This window comes from Moschus berezovskii, chromosome 6 (genome assembly GCF_049115385.1).
Source record: "Moschus berezovskii isolate FMDL1 chromosome 6, NW_MosBer_1.0, whole genome shotgun sequence".
Taxonomy (NCBI): domain Eukaryota; kingdom Metazoa; phylum Chordata; class Mammalia; order Artiodactyla; family Moschidae; genus Moschus; species Moschus berezovskii.
The window spans coordinates 9,703,426-9,721,644 of NC_142465.1; the positions used below are offsets into that span (position 1 = coordinate 9,703,426).

At 43.3% G+C, this 18,219-nt stretch overlaps 1 protein-coding gene across 2 annotated transcripts in view; it reads left to right on the plus strand.

Moving 5' to 3' along the window:
* The first annotated feature begins 12,002 nt into the window (after window positions 1-12,002).
* ZDHHC17 (zDHHC palmitoyltransferase 17) overlaps window positions 12,003-18,219 on the plus strand; it is a 108,729-nt gene continuing 102,512 nt past the window's right edge. For both annotated transcript variants that reach the window (XM_055396613.2, XM_055396612.2), the window contains exon 1: window positions 12,003-12,208. In XM_055396613.2, the coding sequence (XP_055252588.1) occupies window positions 12,116-12,208 (93 nt within the window). In that variant the 5' untranslated portion in view covers window positions 12,003-12,115. The remainder of the gene's footprint in view (window positions 12,209-18,219) is intronic.

Sequence of the window (18,219 nt, forward strand, 5' to 3'; positions counted from 1 at the left end):
AGATTTAAGGGACTAGATCTGATAGATAGAGTGCCTGATGAACTCTGGACGGAGGTTCGTGACATTGTACAGGAGACAGGGACCAAGACCATCCCCATGGAAAAGACATGCAAAAAAGCAAAATGGCTGTCGGAGGAGGCCTTACAAATAGCTGTGAAAAGAAGAGAAGTGAAAAGCAAAGAAGAAAAGGAAAGATATAAGCATCTGAATGCAGAGTTCCAAAGAATAGCAAGGAGAGATAAGAAAGCCTTCCTCAGCGATCAATGCAAAGAAATAGAGGAAAACAAAAGAATAGGAAAAACAAGAGATCTCTTCAAGAAAATTAGAGATTCCAAGGGAACATTTCATGCAAAGATGGGCTCGATAAAGGACAGAAATGGTAGGGACCTAACAGAAGCAGAAGATATTAAGAAGAGGTGGCAAGAATACACAGAAGAACTGTACAAAAAAGATCTTCACGATCAAGATAATCACGATGGTGTGATCACTCACCTAGAGCCAGACATCTTGGAATGTGAAGTCAAGAGGGCCTTAGAAAGCATCACTATGAACAAAACTAGTGGAGGTGATGGAATTCCAATTGAGCTATTTCAAATCTTGAAAGACGATGCTGTGAAAGTGCTGCACTCAATATGCCAGCAAATTTGGAAAACTCAGCAGTGGCCACAGGACTGGAAAAGGTCAGTCTTCATTGCAATCCCAAAGAAAGGCAATGCCAAAGAATGCTCCAACTACCGCACAATTGCACTCATCTCACATGCTAGTAAAGTCATGCTCAAAATTCTCCAAGCCAGGCTTCAGCAATATGTGAACCGTGAACTCCCAGATGTTCAAGCAGGTTTTAGAAAAGGCAGAGGCACCAGAGATCAAATTGCCAAATCCGCTGGATCATGGAGAAAGCAAGAGAGTTCCAGAAAAACATCTACTTCTGTTTCATTGACTATGCCAAAGCCTTTGACTGTGTGGATCACAATAAACTGTGGAACATTCTGAAAGAGATGGGAATCCCAGACCACCTGACCTGCCTCTTGAGAAACCTGTATGCAGGTCAGGAAGCAACAGTCAGAACTGTACATGGAACAACAGACCAGTTCCAAATAGGAAAAGGAGTACGTCAAGGCTGTATATTGTCACCTTGCTTATTTAACTTATATGCAGAGTACATCATGAGGAATGCTGGGCTGGAAGAAGCACAAGCTGGAATCAAGATTGCTAGGAGAAATATCAATAACCTCAGATATGCAGATGACACCACCCTTATGCCAGAAAGTGAAGAGGAACTCAAAAGCCTCTTGATGAAAGTGAAAGAGGAGAGTGAAAAGGTTGGCTTGAAGCTCAACATTCAGAAAACAAAGATCATGGCATCTGGTCCCATCACTTCATGGGAAATAGATGGAAAAACTGTGGAAACAGTGTCAGACTATTTTTTTGGACTCCAAAATCACTGCAGATGCTGATTGCAGCCATGAAATGAAAAGACGCTTACTCCTTGGAAGGAAAGTTATTACCAACCTTGATAGTATATTAAAAAGCAGAGACATTACTCTGCCAACCAAGGTCCGTCTAGTCAAGGCTATGGTTTTACCTGTGGTCATGTATGGATGTGAGAGTTGGACTGTGAAGAAAGCTGATCGCTGAAGAATTGATGCTTTTGAACTGTGGTGTTGGAGAAGACTCTTGAGAGTCCCTTGGACTGCAAGGAGATCCAACCAGTCCATTCTAAAGGAGATCAATCCTGGGAGTTCATTGGAAGGACTGATGCTAAAGCTGAACCTCCAATTCTTTGGTCACCTCATGTGAAGAGTTGACTCACTGGAAAAGACTCTTATGCTGGGAAGGATTGGGGGCGGGAGGAGAAGGGCACGACATAGAATGAGATGGCTGGATGGCATCACTGACTCTGTGGTCATGAGTTTGAGTGAACTCCGGGAGTTGGTGATGGACAGGGAGGCCTGGCGTGCTGTGATTCATGGGGTCGCAAAGAGTCGGACACGACTGAGCGACTGAACTGAACAGAACTGAACTGAATAACAAATGATTCGGAACAGCTTTTCATAAGTGTATTTGTCATCTGTATATCTTCTTGGGTAATGTGTCTATTCAGATCTGTGGCCTGTTTTAAAATCATGTTATTTGTTTTCTTGTTGAATTTTAAGAGTTCTTTGTTTAATTTCAGTAATAGTCTTTTAACAGATGTGTTTTGCAAAGATTTTTTCCTAGTTTGATGCTGGTATTCTCATGTTTATGACATTACTTTTCACAGAGCAGAAGTTTGTTAGTTTTAATAAGTTTGGTTTATCCATTATTTCTTTATCCATTATTTTTTTGTGTTGTATTTAAAAAGTCATCACCATAAGAAAGGTCATCTAAGTTTTCTCTGTGCTATCTTCTAGAAGTTTTTATAGTTTCCATGTAGATCTGTCATCCGTTTTCAGTTAAATTTTGTGAAGAGTATAAGGTCTGTGTCTAGACTCACCATTATTTCTGTGCCTGTGGATGTCCAGTTGTTCCGTACCATTTGTTGAAAACACTATTTTTGCTCTGTCGTCATGCCTTTGCTCGTTTGTCAGATAAATCGACCATACTTCTGGCTCTGTTTGTGGGCTTTTTATTCTGCCCCATTGACCTACTTGTCTAGTCTTTCACCAATAACACTGTCTTGATGACTGTAGCTTTATAGTTAGTCTTAAATTGGGTAGTGTCATTCTTGACCTCCGTACTTTTGTTTCAGTATCGTGTTGACTATTTTGTCTTTTGTCCCTCCATATATACTTCAGAATCATTTTGTCAATATCCACAAAATAACTGATGCTGAAGCTGGAGCTCCAATACTTTTGTCACCTGATGCAAAGAGTCGACTCATTGGAAAAGACCCTGATGTTGGGAAAGATTGAAGGCAGGAGGAAAGGGGGGTGATAGTGGATAAGATGGTTGGATGGCATCACTGACTCAATGGACATGAGTTTGAGCAAACTCTGGGAGATAGTGAAGCACAAGGAAGCCTGGAGTGCTGTAGTCCATGGGGTGACAAAGAGTTGGATGCAACTTAGCAACTGAACATCAACACAAATAACTTGCTGGGATTTAGATTGGGATTGCATTGGATTTATATATCAGTTTGGGGAAAACAATATTGAGTCTTCCTACCTATGAGCATGAAATCCTTCTCCATTTATTTAGTTCTTCAATTTTGTTCTTCAGAGGGTTGCCATTTTCCCAATATAGGACTTGCACATATTTGTTATGTTTATGACTAGTTATTTCATGTTTGTAAACTGCATTGTGTTTTGAATTTCAAATTCTACTTGTTTCACTGCAAGTATATAGGAAAGCAACTGATTTATGTGTATTAATCTTCTGTCCTGCAACTTTGTTATGATCAGTTATTAGCTCTAGGAGGTTTCTTTTTGTCAAATCTCTGAGGATCACGCCGTCTGCAAACAAAGACAGTTTAATTTCTTCCTTCCCAAGCTGTACACGTTTTAGTTCATTTTCTTGTTTTATGGAATTAGCCAGTATTTCCAATATAGTGTTGCGAAGGAGCAATAAGAGGGAATACCTTTCCCTTATTTCTGATTTTAGTGTGAAAGCTTCTAGTGTGTCACCACTAAGTATGATGTTAGCTATAATGATACTTCTTTTAGTTTTAAACCCAAGCTGAGGACGCTCTCTACTGCTATTTTACTGAGTTTTATGATGAATGGGTGTTGGGTCGTGCCAAGCGCCTCTTCCTCAGTCAGTGATGTAACCTCACTTCTCTTTTTTAGCCTTTTGATGTGAAGGATTATGTTAATTGATTTCCACTGAATCACCTGAGTGGCTGGGATAATACCCATTTGGTTGTAAGGCATACTTCTTTTTGTACATTGTTGGATTCAATTTGCTAGTATTTTGTTGAGAATTTTGGCATTGGTGTTTATGAGAGAAATTGCTCTGAATCCTTCTGTTCTTGTGTTAATAACATCTTTGTCTTATCCTGATATTAGAGTAATGCTAGTGAATTAGCACTGGAATGAATTAGGAAGTATTCTTTCTGCTTCTGTCCTCTAAAAAAGATTGTAGAGAATCAGTGTATCTTTCTCCTTAAATGTTAGGTCAAGGTACACTTTTAAAGTACAGTTTGCATGTGGAAATTATGTGGTAGCTTATGGTGAAACAGCTTGAATCCTAAGCATGGTGTCTGAAATTATCACAATGGGGAAAGGAAATGCTGGATCACATAGAAACCCGCCCTTGCTTTGTTTCAGAGCATGCCTTTGCTGATTTCTATTGATACAACATTTACTGAAAACCTACTACATGACAGCAAGCATAGGTCTGGGTGCTTGATAATTAGTTAATTACACGTGCACATTTATACACATATATACATATACGTGAATAAATATCTATCCATTTGTTTAAAATTAAAATTCTTTGTTTTGACATAATTTCAGATCTTTGTTGTGGTAACTGAATAAAGAATTGCTACATATCCTTTACCCAGACTCCTCAAACATTAACATTTTATTATTTTCTCTTTGAGACTTTGTCATAACGTTCCATTATACTTAAATACTTTTCAGCATAAATTTCCTAAAAACAAGAACATTTTCTTATATAATCGTAGGGCAATGGCGTTGATACAAAAGTGCTGTCCACATAGGAAGGTGGCGTTGATACAAAAGTGCTGTCCACTATACAGACCGTATTCAAATTTTGCCAGTTCCAATAGCAACATATGCTGTCTGCTGTAGCAACGCAAGATTCTGGGTCATATATTGCATTCAGTGTTTATTTAGCTCAGAATAATTCCTCACTCCTCCTTTGTCCTTCATGACAGTGACTTTTTAAGGAGTACAGGCCATATATTTTGTAGAATGTCCCTCACTTTGGGGTTGTCAGATGTTTCTGCTTCATGATTAGATTCAGGATATGACTTTTGGTAGGAATATCACAGAAGTGACATTGGCTTCTTCTCAGTGCATCATTTCAGGAGACATATAATACCAATTTATCCCATGTTCCTATTTCTAAAGTACTTAGCATCTAGGATTTGTGACAGCACATGGAGAAATAATTCTGGTATAGTCTGATCATCACAATAAGTTAGATGTACATGTATGTAGACATATTTATTCGTTCTGCATATTTTCTTGGCTTACCATTTTGCTCCAGCCATTTCTGCTGGAGCCAACTATGCTCTGCAATGGTCTGTGTCAAGTGCTTGGGGCATCTCTTGCTACTGCAGTAGGAATTCTCTGCTGCCGCCACCTGGGATGCCTACAGAAGCCCAACCAGCTATTTTAGCACAGGCACAGGATGGGAAGTGGAAGGAGCTGACACTGGACGATAGAGCCAGAGAATCAACCACCAACTCCTCCATGTCAGACAGTTCTGACAATTCCGAGGGACAATTTACACAGCTCTCCAAAGGCTCTCATCAGGACAAAGCTCCAGGTACCCAGAGTAATGACCAGCTCAAAGCCTACGCCTGTAGACAACAGAAGGACACGGAGGCTGGGGGTGGGGTGGGGAAGGAGAGGCTTGGATGGACTGAGAGAGCAGCACTGGCATATCTACAGTGCCATGTGTCAAATCAAAGGCAGAAAGTCGAGCATTTGTTCAGGAACTAAGGACGGCCTTTGAATAGTTTGAAGACAACGGTGGTTATCAGACCTGTAGATTGACTTATTTTTGTTAAGGGCTCATGAAGACTTTCTTCCCAGGTGGCACAGTGGTAAAGAATTTGTATGCCCGTGCAAGAGACTCAAGAGTCATAGGTTTGATCCCTGGGTTGGGAAGATCCCCTGGAGAAGGAAATGGCAACCAGCTCCAGTATTCTTGCCTGGAAAATACCATGGACAGAGGAGCCTAGTGGGCTACGTGAGCACGCATGCATGTCAGGGCATGAAGATTTAAAGAAAGGATAGACTCATGTTCAGTTCAGTTCAGTCGCTCAATCGTGTCTGACTCTCCGTGACCCCATGAATCACAGCACGCCAGGCCTCTCTGTCCATCACCAACTCCCGGAGTACACTCAAACTCATGTCCATAGAGTCGATGATGCCATCCACCCATCTCATTCTCTGTCATCCCCTTCTCCTCCCGCCCCCAACCTTTCCTAGCATCAGAGTCTTTTCCAGTGAGTCATGTTACCAACACTTAACTCCAGGCAGGCTATGAAAATCAGAAAGCCTCCAAGGCAGTATTAAAGGGATGCTTGTTTTTTGTATCCACAAAGCAAACTGTGCTGATAATCAGATCCAGGACTGAGCTGGAAGGTCACACAGCTAGACAGAAGACTGAATATACTGTCTTGACAAGTCTTCTATGCTAAAGGCAGGGCCCTAGAAAGGTAAAAAGTAGAATCCCGAGACTTGCAACATTCAGGTGAACAAGCCTGAGAAATTGTCAAAATGTCTTGTGAAATCTGTGTTGGTACAAGCAGCTTCCTCTGCTTTGCTTAAGAATAGCCTCCCTTTTCTGGAGACCCTACAATAAACCTGTATGAAGCAACAGACACAGAAACAAAGACCCGTAAGACCTGGTTAATATTTATTTACCCGAAGGAACGGAGGAGTGAATCCTGAAAGTGCCAGACCAGGGAAGGCAAAGAAGGACAGCAGAGAATTCAGTGACGCTGAAAACCATCTGGAGTGTCATGACGTGGCAGGACACATGAGCTAAGTTTAATATATTGCTAGGATGGCTCCTTAGACCTTGGATAGAGTGAAGACCTATAGGAAATGAAGGACAGACTCTAGAAGTGCCTTGACTGCCTTGAGGAAGGTGTTCGAAGGCTCAGAGAGGTTAGAATGTAAGAAACAAATTATAATATTATACCTGAGACCTCACCATCTGACTGTGTTCTTTGTAAGAGCCCAGTGGGTGCACCCATCTTCAAGGCAGTAAGAAAGTCAGTGGTGAGGATACCATTGACATCTCCAAGTAGCTCAGTGGTAGTTATCCATTACAGGTGACAGAGAAGAGATGCTGCTATGGGACCGGGTTCCTTAACATTATCTGGACTGATAGGAGTCCGAAACAGTGGAAGCCAGCTGGTAGCACTTAACCGACAGAAGGAAAGTGGGCATAATTGTGATAATGGACTGCAAGGCAAGAATGACAACCAGAATATCTTCACCCACAGAGCTCCATAATGGTGACTAATAGACCAGAGTGAGTCTCTGAGCAAGTTAAATGAGCATCCACTAGGGCGTTACTTGATCTGTACCTATAATCACAAAATAGCCAACAGCTGGTTAACATTTCCTACTGTCGGGGATCTTCCCAGCCCAGGAATGGAACCTGTGTCTCCTGCATTGGCACGCAGATTCTCTACTGCTGAGCTGCCAAGGAAGCCCATATACTTACTGAGAATTATTTTAATTTTATTTTAACCTAGGATAAACTAGATGACTTCTCAAAGTCCTTTAAAGTTATTAGTCAAGAACTAGAGTCATCATTTATCACAATCAGGATTTTTCTTTTTTTTTCCAACCTGGGATCCATGGACTATGCTGAAAAAGTCCTGAACTCTCTAATATTTATGCAAAATTGTGTGTATGTATGTTTGGAAATCTGTAGTTCCCACTGTCTGCTCATAATGGACTAATCTAACGGCAAGTATCCCAAAAGTTGAATTTGATATCAATCTCAGGAGATGAAATTAGGAAAAAGTCTTGCAGTGAATGAGGTAATCGATCATAGAAAGAACCCAGACTTACCAATGTGGGGTGGAGGTGTCAGGGAACTTTCAGGTTCAGAAATCTGAGAACAGTCTCTAGAACAGCAGTTCCCAATCTTTTTGGCACCAGGGTCCAGTTTCATGGAAGACAGTTTTTCCACCGACTGGGGTAGGGGGTATGATTCAAGCCCATGACATTTATTGTGCACTTTACTTCTATCATTATTACATCAGCGCCACCTCGGATCATCAGGCATTAAAGATCGGGGACCCCTGCTCTAGAGTACCTGATCATATCAGCAGATCAAAAGCTGAGTGAGGATGGAGGAAAACTTTCAGCTGTGGGGGATTTTTTAAATGTCCAGATGGTCAGTTAAAATTGCACTACAGATTTTCTCCCTTAATAACTGTTAAAAAAAAAAAGTCTAGAAAATTCACCAATTTAGCAATCACAAAATGAAAGTGGTATATCTTAAAGTTAAAAAAAAAAGACAGGGAGAGAAATAAAAAATAGACAGGGACATAAAGGAGCATAATATTCTGAAACAAAGCAGAGAAGAATGAATGAGCTTACTTCTTAACCGTGCCCTTTCATCCACCTACCTAACTCAACCTGTACTGATAAAGATAGCAAATATCTGAGATTCATACTAAGTGGCAGAGAAACCAACCTTGTTTGGTTTCCTGTTTCATTTCGTGACTGTACATTACTAGAAATAGCGGCAAGAAAGTCTGGTGAGGTAGAGAGAGTGAACCATGGAGCTGAGGTTTACAATGAAAGTGAAAGTTCCAGGGCTTTCACTAAGATGGGGAGACAATCTGAAGCCTCAGGGCATTTCCTTATGGGAAAGAGATAAGAGATATGAGCTAGAATAAACTTTCAGCAAATATAACGTAACCCAGGTTTTCTCACGAAGGCTGTATCTTGCCTCAACAGGGCTTTTGTCTCCACCACCATTTCCTCAAGGAAAGGAAAAGTAAACAGAAGAAGAAATACTCTGTCCTCAAATAGAAACTAAGAGTAGAAATGAAACTGGACTCAGATATGTAGGTAAGAAAGTAAAGACGACAGAAATAGGATTTAAACCCAAGCGATCTGACTAGCCTGGGAAATCTGGCTAGAAGAATGTTTCCTAAATAATATAAATCAGCTGAACCAACTTTAGTTCAATTTCCAACTGAGTTTGATTCTTAGGTATAAATAAGTCAATGAGAGAGGAGCCCCCGGTTGCTGATCTAATACCTTGCGTGCATGTGTGCTAAGTTTCTTCAGTTGTGTCTGACTCTTTGGTGACCCTGTGGACTGCAGTCCGCCAGGCTCCTCTGTCCATGGGATTCTCCAGGCAAGAATACTGGAGTGCGTTGCCATGCCCTCCTCCAGGGGATCTTTGCTACCCAGGGATCGAACCGGCATCTCCTGAGGCTCCTGCATTGCAGGCGGATTCTTTACTGCTGAGCCACCCTGCAAGCCTGATCTGATACCTTAGGGGACATAAACTAATAAGGATACGTCTCTGCAGTGATGGGCCAGGAGCTTGGGGAAGAGGTCAGGGGCAGCACTGCCAGGGAGCATTATGAAAGCAGCTTGGTCACAGTCTAGGCCTGTAAGTTACCATGCATCCAGACTGTCCTCATGAAAGTGTGTGTGTGTGTAGCATTATGAAAGCAGCTTGGTTACAGTCTAGGCCTGTAAGTTACCACACATCCAGACTGTCCTCATGAAAGAGTGTGTGTGTGTGTAGCATTATGAAAACAGCTCGGTTACAGTCTAGGCCTGTAAGTTACCACGCATCCAGACTGTCCTCATGAAAGAGTGTGTGTGTGTGTGTGTGTGTGTGTGTGTGTGTGTGTGTGTAGCATTATGAAAGCAGCTCGGTTACAGTCTAGGCCTGTAAGTTACCACGCATCCAGACTGTCCTAATGAAAGTCCTTGTGTGTGTGTGTGTGTGTGTGTTAGTTGCTCAGTTGCATCCGACTCTTTGGGACCCCGTGGACTGTAGCCCGCCAGGCTCCTCTGTCCATGGAATTCCCCAGGCAAGAATACTGGAGTGGGTTGTCATTTCCTTCTCCAGGGGATCTTCCAGATTCAGGAATCGAACTCACATCTCCTGTGTTGCAGGCAGATTCTTTACCATCTGAGCCACGAGGGAAGCCCTCACATAAGTTTGCTCTTTTAATATCCTCCTGAACAGGAAACCTGGCAGGGGTCCAGCATAATGAATCAGAGCACCATTAGCACTGAGGACCTGGGGCTCTCTACCAGATTGCTTGCATTTGTACCTGGACAAAAGTCTCCTCAAGCAGCAGACAGAGAAACCATAAGGGACTAAAATTAACTATACGTGCAGCGAAGGGAACTGTCGAGAATAAGACACAAACAGGCCAGAAACCAACTGCCATTTTGGGGAGCAGAGTATTCTGTATCATCCCTACAGACAGTACCACCAAGGGGGCGAGCAGACCATCTAAATCCCCCAGCCCCCAGCCCATCCCACCAATCACCCAACACTTACTCCATTTAAGGAGCCAGCCTGACCTCCTGGGAGAGCAAGCAAGGGCACTTGTTACTTGAATTCACTTCCTCTTGCTGTGGGTCCCAATAAAGCTTTGCCTGAAGCCTGGCCTCTTATCAATTTCAATTGATTAAAGGGTCCAAGGATTCTGGTCAGTAACCACACCTCATCCCTAAGTTAAACACATGTCAAATTCCACATACTCCCTTTAGTTCTCTAATTCGGTCTTATCTACACCAATGGGACAAGATGAAAACTGAAGTGTTGTAGCAAAAATTATTTCTGTCCATGTTAAAATGTGCTCTGAAAGCAGTTTGGAGCACCAAAAGCAGAACCCTAATTCTGCTTAACTCTGCATAATGGGTGTAGGAGTCAGAACCAAAATTCTTGGTTTGGGCCAGGACCAAAAGAATGAAAATCAGCTCAGACCAAAATGAGAAAAAGCAACTGTGCTGGGAGAACAGACACTGATAAAACCAGCCACAAAGTTAACAGAGATGTTATTTTTTCCCCCAGCCATGCAGCCTCTGTAAAATGCCGTATTCACCCCGCTCTGAGCGATACTTTTCTCTTGCCAATGATGCCCAGACACACTTTGCTTTTTTCTTTTATTACTAGACTACCCAATTACTGAGCCGCCCTCTCCCACGGACAGCATCCAATCCCCGGTTACCCCTCTTTTCCAAATCCCGCCTCAGAAACAGCGTCCAATCCAGAACCGATCCCCGCTCACCCAGACCCTACAGACCTCCTCTGGCGGGAACCTAAACCTCACAGAAGATGCTTTCTCCTACCTTTCTGAGCGGTATCCAAGCTTCCTCTGGAGTGCCCTCCCTCCTGATTACAAATAAATCTGATACTGTCGGATTGCAGGCTTCTTCCTGATTTGGCTTTAACACAAAACAGGTTAGTATCAGGATCCCTACGAAATAATGCTTCTTGCTAAATTGTTCTCTGAGCAGTTTAGATTTTCGATGTTTAATAGCTAATAAATAAATACTTTCTATAACAGAGCCATCAGCACATTTCTAAAACCCAATCCCCGCTACCCACCATGGAGCCCTAATATCCGTTTAAAAATGTCTTTAATCATTTTCTCTGGTTCGCATTGCAGCGAATTCAATCTAAATAACTTCAGTTTTGAATTCCTGGATTACATTAAAATGTAGCAGATGGGGGCGTGCGGGTTTTGAGGGCGTTCATTTTAAATGTGGTTATTCGTAATTCAAGACGAGTGAGGGCAGTTTGGGATCATTTTAAAAAGGCTTCTTCAGGAAGAAATCCCAAGCTTTATCCGTGTTTCCCGGGGTGTGCCCCCGGAGGCATAAACCGCCGGACGGTCTTTTCGAGGGCGGAGGAAGGGGTGCGTCTTTCTGTTTCCCGGGGCGATGCACATCTGGATTCAAGCCTGAGCGTCCCAAAGCTAGTACTGGAGCGGGGTGATGGCTGCACCGCAGGTCGCTGAGGGCGGGTCCCGGGGTCTCGGATCGGGACGGGGGATTTGCTGGCGTGGGCTGTCCCGACAGCCAGGGCCCCCGAGTCCCGGCGGCGCGTCTCCGGAGCCCTGCCCTCGTGGCTGCGCCGCCGCGAGGTCGCCCACGTGAAGGACCGGGCTGCCGGCTTGCGGGGCGGCCGGATCCCCACGGCAGCCGGAGGCGCGCGGCTGCGGGAGGCCAGGGCCCGCCCCCGCGCGGCGGCGCCCACGCCCGGAGCCTCGGGCCGCCGGCCCCGGCGCAGTGCCGCAGAGCGCGCTCCCGCGCGGGCCGGCGGACACGCGCGCACGCGCAGAGCCCCGCGCGCTCCGGGGGGGCAGAGGGGCGGCGCGGGGGAGGGGCGGCGGCGGCCGCGTCGCCTCCGGCGGGGCTCGCGCTCGCCCTCGCGCTCGCCCTCCGCCTCGCCCGAGCCCCGCGCGGGTGAAACGCTCTCTCCCGGCATGCAGCGGGAGGAGGGATTTAACACCAAGATGGCGGACGGCCCGGACGAGTACGAGAGCGAAGCGGGCTGCGTGCCCCTTCTCCATCCAGAGGTGAGGGACGGCGGCGAGCGCAGCCCTCGGCCCGCGCTGCCCCGGCCCTGCGGCCCCGGCCGCGCGGCTGGGCGGCGGCCCGCGTGTGCGGGGCCGCGGAGCGCGCCGCAGTCGGGGCGGGCGGGCCGGCGGCTCCAGGCCCGGGCGGGCTGAGCGCGGATAACGGCGGGGAGATAGCGGGGCGGGCCCGGCGTGGCGGGCTCTGCGGCGCCGTCCCTGGCCGCGCCTGGGGGACACAGGAGAGGTGTTGACGGGCCGCCCCTGTCGCCGCGCTGCCCGCCGGCCCGGGGGCGCCGGGGGCCTGGTACCGGTTTGGAACCGCAGCTTGAGCTCCCGGTTCTGCTCAAGCCTCCCCGCGGGGGTGGGGGAGAAGGAAGCGCGTTTGGTCTTGATTTCTTCAGTTTCCCTTCACCAGAGTGGACGACCGTGTCTGTTCTTCCCGTTTGGCTCTCTGGAGGTGTGTACGGTACGAACACAGTTTCTTGGCCAAAGTGATGCCCTTCCTGAAATGCCATGGGCAGCACCTCGGGGCACCTTGTGTCGGATGTCCGTATTTCAGCGTTTATCCTTAAACGGTTAAAAAGAGAGGTCGAAACTTTCGGGAATAGACCCACGCTCACAGCAGCTTGTCAAAGTAGCTTGTTTTTTCGGGGGGCAGGAGCCAGAAGAGGATAGTGCAACACGTTTTCCCATCACATGAGTATCTTCCCCGTAAGTAAACAGTGCTCCGCTCCAGGATCAGTAGCATTCTGTACGTGTTTGCTTCTTAGTTTATTGCTGAGGTAGTGCTCATTCAGGCCTGGGAGCGATTCTTGATGCATTCCGGTTTTAAATGATCCACAGTGATGTGCGGAGCGCAGCCGCAAAGCTTCCTGAAAAACTCGTATACTTTTTATGAGCTTAAGGGATGAAGACAATGTCTGTGTTGTGGTAGGGTGAACGAACATGGAAGTCTCTGGTTATCATGCATTAGAATGATTCTGTTTATTTCTGCCGTTGAGATTATACCCTGTTTATTGTTTGTTGTTTAGTGGTTAAGTCCGGTACAAACTTCTTTGCATCCCCTTGTACTGTAGACCGCCAGTCTCCTCTGATCATGGGATGCTCCAGGCAAGAATACTGGAGTGGGTTGCCATTCCATTCTCCAGGGGATCTTCTCCCACCCAGAGATCGGACCCACCTCCTGCATCGGCAGGTGAATTCTTTACCACTGAGCCAGGAGGGAAGCCCATAGCATGCTTATATTACTTAGTAAAATATAAATACAAGCACTTAACCATGTTGTATCCTAGTACTTGTCACCTCATTTGTCACTTTGACTTATATCAAAAACAGTGGGACAGTTCCTTAGGCGTATACCTGGGCCACTCTCAGTGGAAAGGCTACTCTGGATTTCTAACACACAGAGCTGTACAATAAAACTAAACGTTCTTTTTTGACCAAATGGTAAAAAAAATTCTTAGAATTGGCATTGGCAACATCCCACTTTTAGTTCACGCTTCAGGCCATAAAACTGTATCAAGAAATTAGATAAAGTTTTCAGAAGATGCACTGAAAGTGTTGCTAAGGAGTATTCCTAATCACTTATTCCTGTGAAACTGTTTTTAAATACATAAATACTGATTCTCTGTATTTTAACATAACTCTTCTCTCTTCATCAACTTTTGCTTTGTGAAGTAGTTCATTGTTTGGTACTTTAGGAATAATTTCAACAGGCGACAAATCCAGAGATTGCGTGGTGTAATGGAATGACCTATAGACTTGAAATTCAGAGACCAGGCTTCAGGTTACCATTTAATAGACTCTTAACTAGAAAATCAACTTCCTCATCAGTGAAAGTGAAAGTTGAAATACATGACAGTTACCATTCCTTTTTACTTGACAAACAGGGGGTTCACTTAGTTTAGATATTTTGAGTCTTAAGCTCATAACTGTTAATACCAGAGCTGTGGTCTTTCTGCATTTTTCCTGTGGTTAGTTTTGCATTCACACCTGGTTTGCGAAGAGCCAACACACTGGAAAAGACCCTGATGCTGGGAAAGATTGAAGGCAAAAGAAGAAGAGGGCGACAGAGGGTGAGGTGGTGGAATGGCATCACCCACTCAGTGGACATGAGTCTGAGCAAACTCAGGGAGATAGTGAAGGACAGGGAAGCTTGGCATGCTGCAGTTCATGGGGTTATAAAGAGTTGGACATGACTTAGGGACTAAACAATAGACCTGGGATAATTCTGTGTGTGTTCTTGGGCAAGCTGCTTCTCTGAGTTTTAGCTTCATGATTTTTAATAATGGGATGAAGTAATAATTTTAATAAGCTATAATAAGGTTTAAGTGAGATAAAGTATCCTCTTTTGTTGTTAAAGTAAGTAGTGTCTTCGTTCTTCCTTGGAAAGAAACTGAGCAAACCTTTATTTGCTTTGATGAGCAAATAAGATAATAGTACCTTTAACTTGCTTAACATAGACTTTTGGCTAGACAAACTTGGGTTCCAATTCTGGATTTGTAGTAATTAGCCAGATGACCTGAGACAGGTTCTTAACCTCTTAAAACCTCAGTTTGTTCATCAGAAAATGGAAATGCTGCCTAATTCATTTGGCTTTAAGGGATCCAGTTTTGTTGAACTTTAGGCACATGGTAGGTGCTCAGTTAATGTTTCTCCTTTCTCCAGTCAGAAGGAGAGTGGTGGTATATATTTATTTTGATTTTGATAAATGGTTTAGAAACTTGTTTGGATTTTAATTTAATGGAATAGGATCTTACCAGAACAAGTTTATTTTACTTTTTATGTTCAAATTTAGCGGTGTCACAAAAATTGTTTCTCACTATTTGTTGAATAGATCATTTGTGAGGTAAAGACATTATCTATTCCTTAAATCTGTTAGTATGCGGACTGCTCACTGTTAAACCCTTTCTTAAGGGGATTATGTAACTAGATGAACAATGAACCCTCCTTTTTAGAAGTATTTGCTGTGAGAGAACCTTGCTTTTCAGTTAATTAAATAATCCATTCGTTTAGTAAGTCATTTAATTATTTGTTTATCTTGAGACTTCAGGATATTGGTGATAAAGTCAATGTGAAACAGTATAGTATACTGGTTAAGAGCCAAGACTAGTGACAAATGGAAAATCTAGATTCTGCCTCTTACTGTCCTTATGGTCAAATTACATTTTACGCTTTTGTGAAATTAGGTTAATAGTACCTACGTCTTAGAGTCCTTGTGAGTATTAAGTAGAATAATGTTTAGAAAGCAGTCATCGCAGACCTAGGTACATAGACTGCCAACCAAATCTAAAGGGCCCTGGGCCCTGATGTAAGGTGAGTACTGATGCTGTTGACTTTCGTTTTCTGATGAGGTAGACTTTTATTTTGATGGGAAAAATTAGAGGCTATTTGGAAAAAGATAAACTGATTATCAGGGGATCAGCGTGCTAATCCCAGCTCTTCTACTTTAGGCTAGTGGACATTTAAATTATACTTTGTTTCTTTGTTTTTAAGAGAAAGAGGCTAGACTAGATGCTGTCTTCAGATTTCATCAAACTTTTAATGTTCTGATATATGTTGTGATTTTTCAAGGTTGATAGGCTTGATCATCTCTCTGCTAGATGCATAGCACTGTGCTAGGTTTTATGGGTGAAAATGGAATAAATAGCTTCTGCTGTCCAGAAGTTAACAACCTAGTTGGGAAGATAGCTGAAACCAACTAAGTGCTGAAAGGAGAAGTGTAACCAGTTAGTAAGGTTGGATTCCCATTATCTAGAATGGTTAGAAGTAATACTTAAGCAGAGAGATGGATACCATATGTTGGTCTCTAGATCCAACTGACTTGTTGTCTGTCACCAGCCTTCCATTTTACTTGCTGGTACATCCTCAGTAAGCCATCCCTGCTCTTTCATATAATGAGGCCATGATACTCCCTTCAGTCAGAGTATTATTATAAGGGCTCTCTGTTTCAGCAAGAGCTGACTTACAGCTTTGAACTGGATTGCCTAGGTTAATAGAACTTTCATCTCTTGATTGCTTCCTTTTTTTTCCCTCAACTTCAAAACTTCTATTACTGCCTTTTCTCTAGTGCCTCATTTTTTTTAATGCTAACTTTTTTTGCTTCACATTACATTTGTGTATATTCATGTCTTGTTTTTTCTTTGTTTAGCGTATTAAACTGAAGTACTGAAAATTGCTTTTCTTTTTCTAATAGATTACTGGCACACCTTTCCCTTCAAACAGGTCTTTCTGTCAGTCATTTAGGATCTGATCCCTTTTTTTATTCAGCAAAAATTCAGCCATAGGCCATATACTTGTAATTTAGATTTAAAAATACTATACCTTAAGCATAGTAACCACTGAGTGAATATATGTAAAATGAAAATGCAATTAATTGGTGACCTCATGAACTGTGGCAAAGCCAAAATTGAGAATTACTGATCTGTAGAACAAAAAAATTACATTTGATTGTGAGAAGTGCCATCTTACTGTTTGGATCACTGTTTTTATTTAATTTGTGAGACTTATCTCAAAAATTTGTATGAAGAGTGGACTGTTCAGTGGGTAAATATAGGAGTGTGCAGGTTGCAGGTGCTTCAGTTCAAATCCTAGTTTTCCACTTACTACCCATGTGACTCTGGGCAAGTTCCAGAGTACTGTGTTCCAGTTTCCCAGACTAAGATGGGGACATAATAGCCCTTACATCATGAAGCTGCTGTGAAGATTAAATGAGAAAACAAATATAAAGTTCTGTGTCTGGCACTTAGTAACTCAGTGCATGTCAGCTGTTAATGTTGTGATAAGTTAGTAATATCTCAGGAAGAGTAGTATACATATCTTAGATATTGAGCAACTGACTAGTATCTGAGATAACGGAAATTGGTTGTCTGGGATTTGAAGAGAGTATGGGCCAGCAGCTTTTTATTATAGACCTTTTTTCGCACTATTTAATTTTCTTAAGGGCTTCCCATTCTCTCATAGCTCAGTTGGTAAAGAATCTGCCTGCAATATAGGGGTCCTGGGTTTGATCCCTGGGTTGGGAAGATCCCCTGGAGAAGGAAATGGCAACCCATTCCAATATTCTTGCCTGGAAAATCCCATGGACAGAGGAGCCTGGCAGACTACAGTCCATGGGCTGACAGAGTTGGACATGACTTAGCAGCTAAACCAATACCAAGGGCTTCCCAGGTGGCTCAGTGGTAAAGAATCCGCCTGCCAAGCAGGAGACATGGGCTTCAATCCCTGGGTTGAGAAGATCCCCTGTAAAAGGAAATGGCAACCCACTCCAGCATTCTTGCTGGGAAATTCCATGGACAGAGGAGCGTGGTGGGCTGTAGTCCATGGGGTCACAAAAGAGCTGGACATGACTTAGTGACTAAACAACAACAATTTTCTTAAAGATGTGTGCTTTGATCTAGGAGTGTTTATTGAAAAGCCAAGTATGGTCTTCATGCTTTGATAGGCCACAGAGTAAGTCATTATAAAATAACAAAAGATGAATTGGCGGCCTTCAGGTCCCTCTGGATAGATGAAGGTACACCTGTGTGTGTGTATTTTGTTAGAATTTTAAATGCATTGTGGACCTCCTTTCCTCTAGTGAGTATCTTTAAGGGTGTCTTAGGGTTGGTCAGTCAGTTAAGGTGTCTTGATGTAGTGTGCCTTTAACAGAACTCCCAACAGACACGTAATCCTTAAAGATGTTATTTCAATATGAAGGTTATGTGAAATTCTCTTTCAAAGCATCATCTATTTCTAATGTTATTTTATGATTAGATTCTGTTACAGATAGGTAATTTAAGAATGAAATATCAAATAGTTTAAACTGTGGAATTTAAAAAATTGATTGAAGGCAGTATTGTATTTACAAAATATGTAGGTAAAATTTTAACCCAGTGCAGTAATTATACATTTGTAGGATGATACCTTCCGTTAAATTCTCCTTAAAATAGAGCTATAGGCAGCTAATTTGAAAGTAGAGTGAAACTTGAGCTTTCTGTGAGATATTATGAACAACTTAATTTCCTGAATTA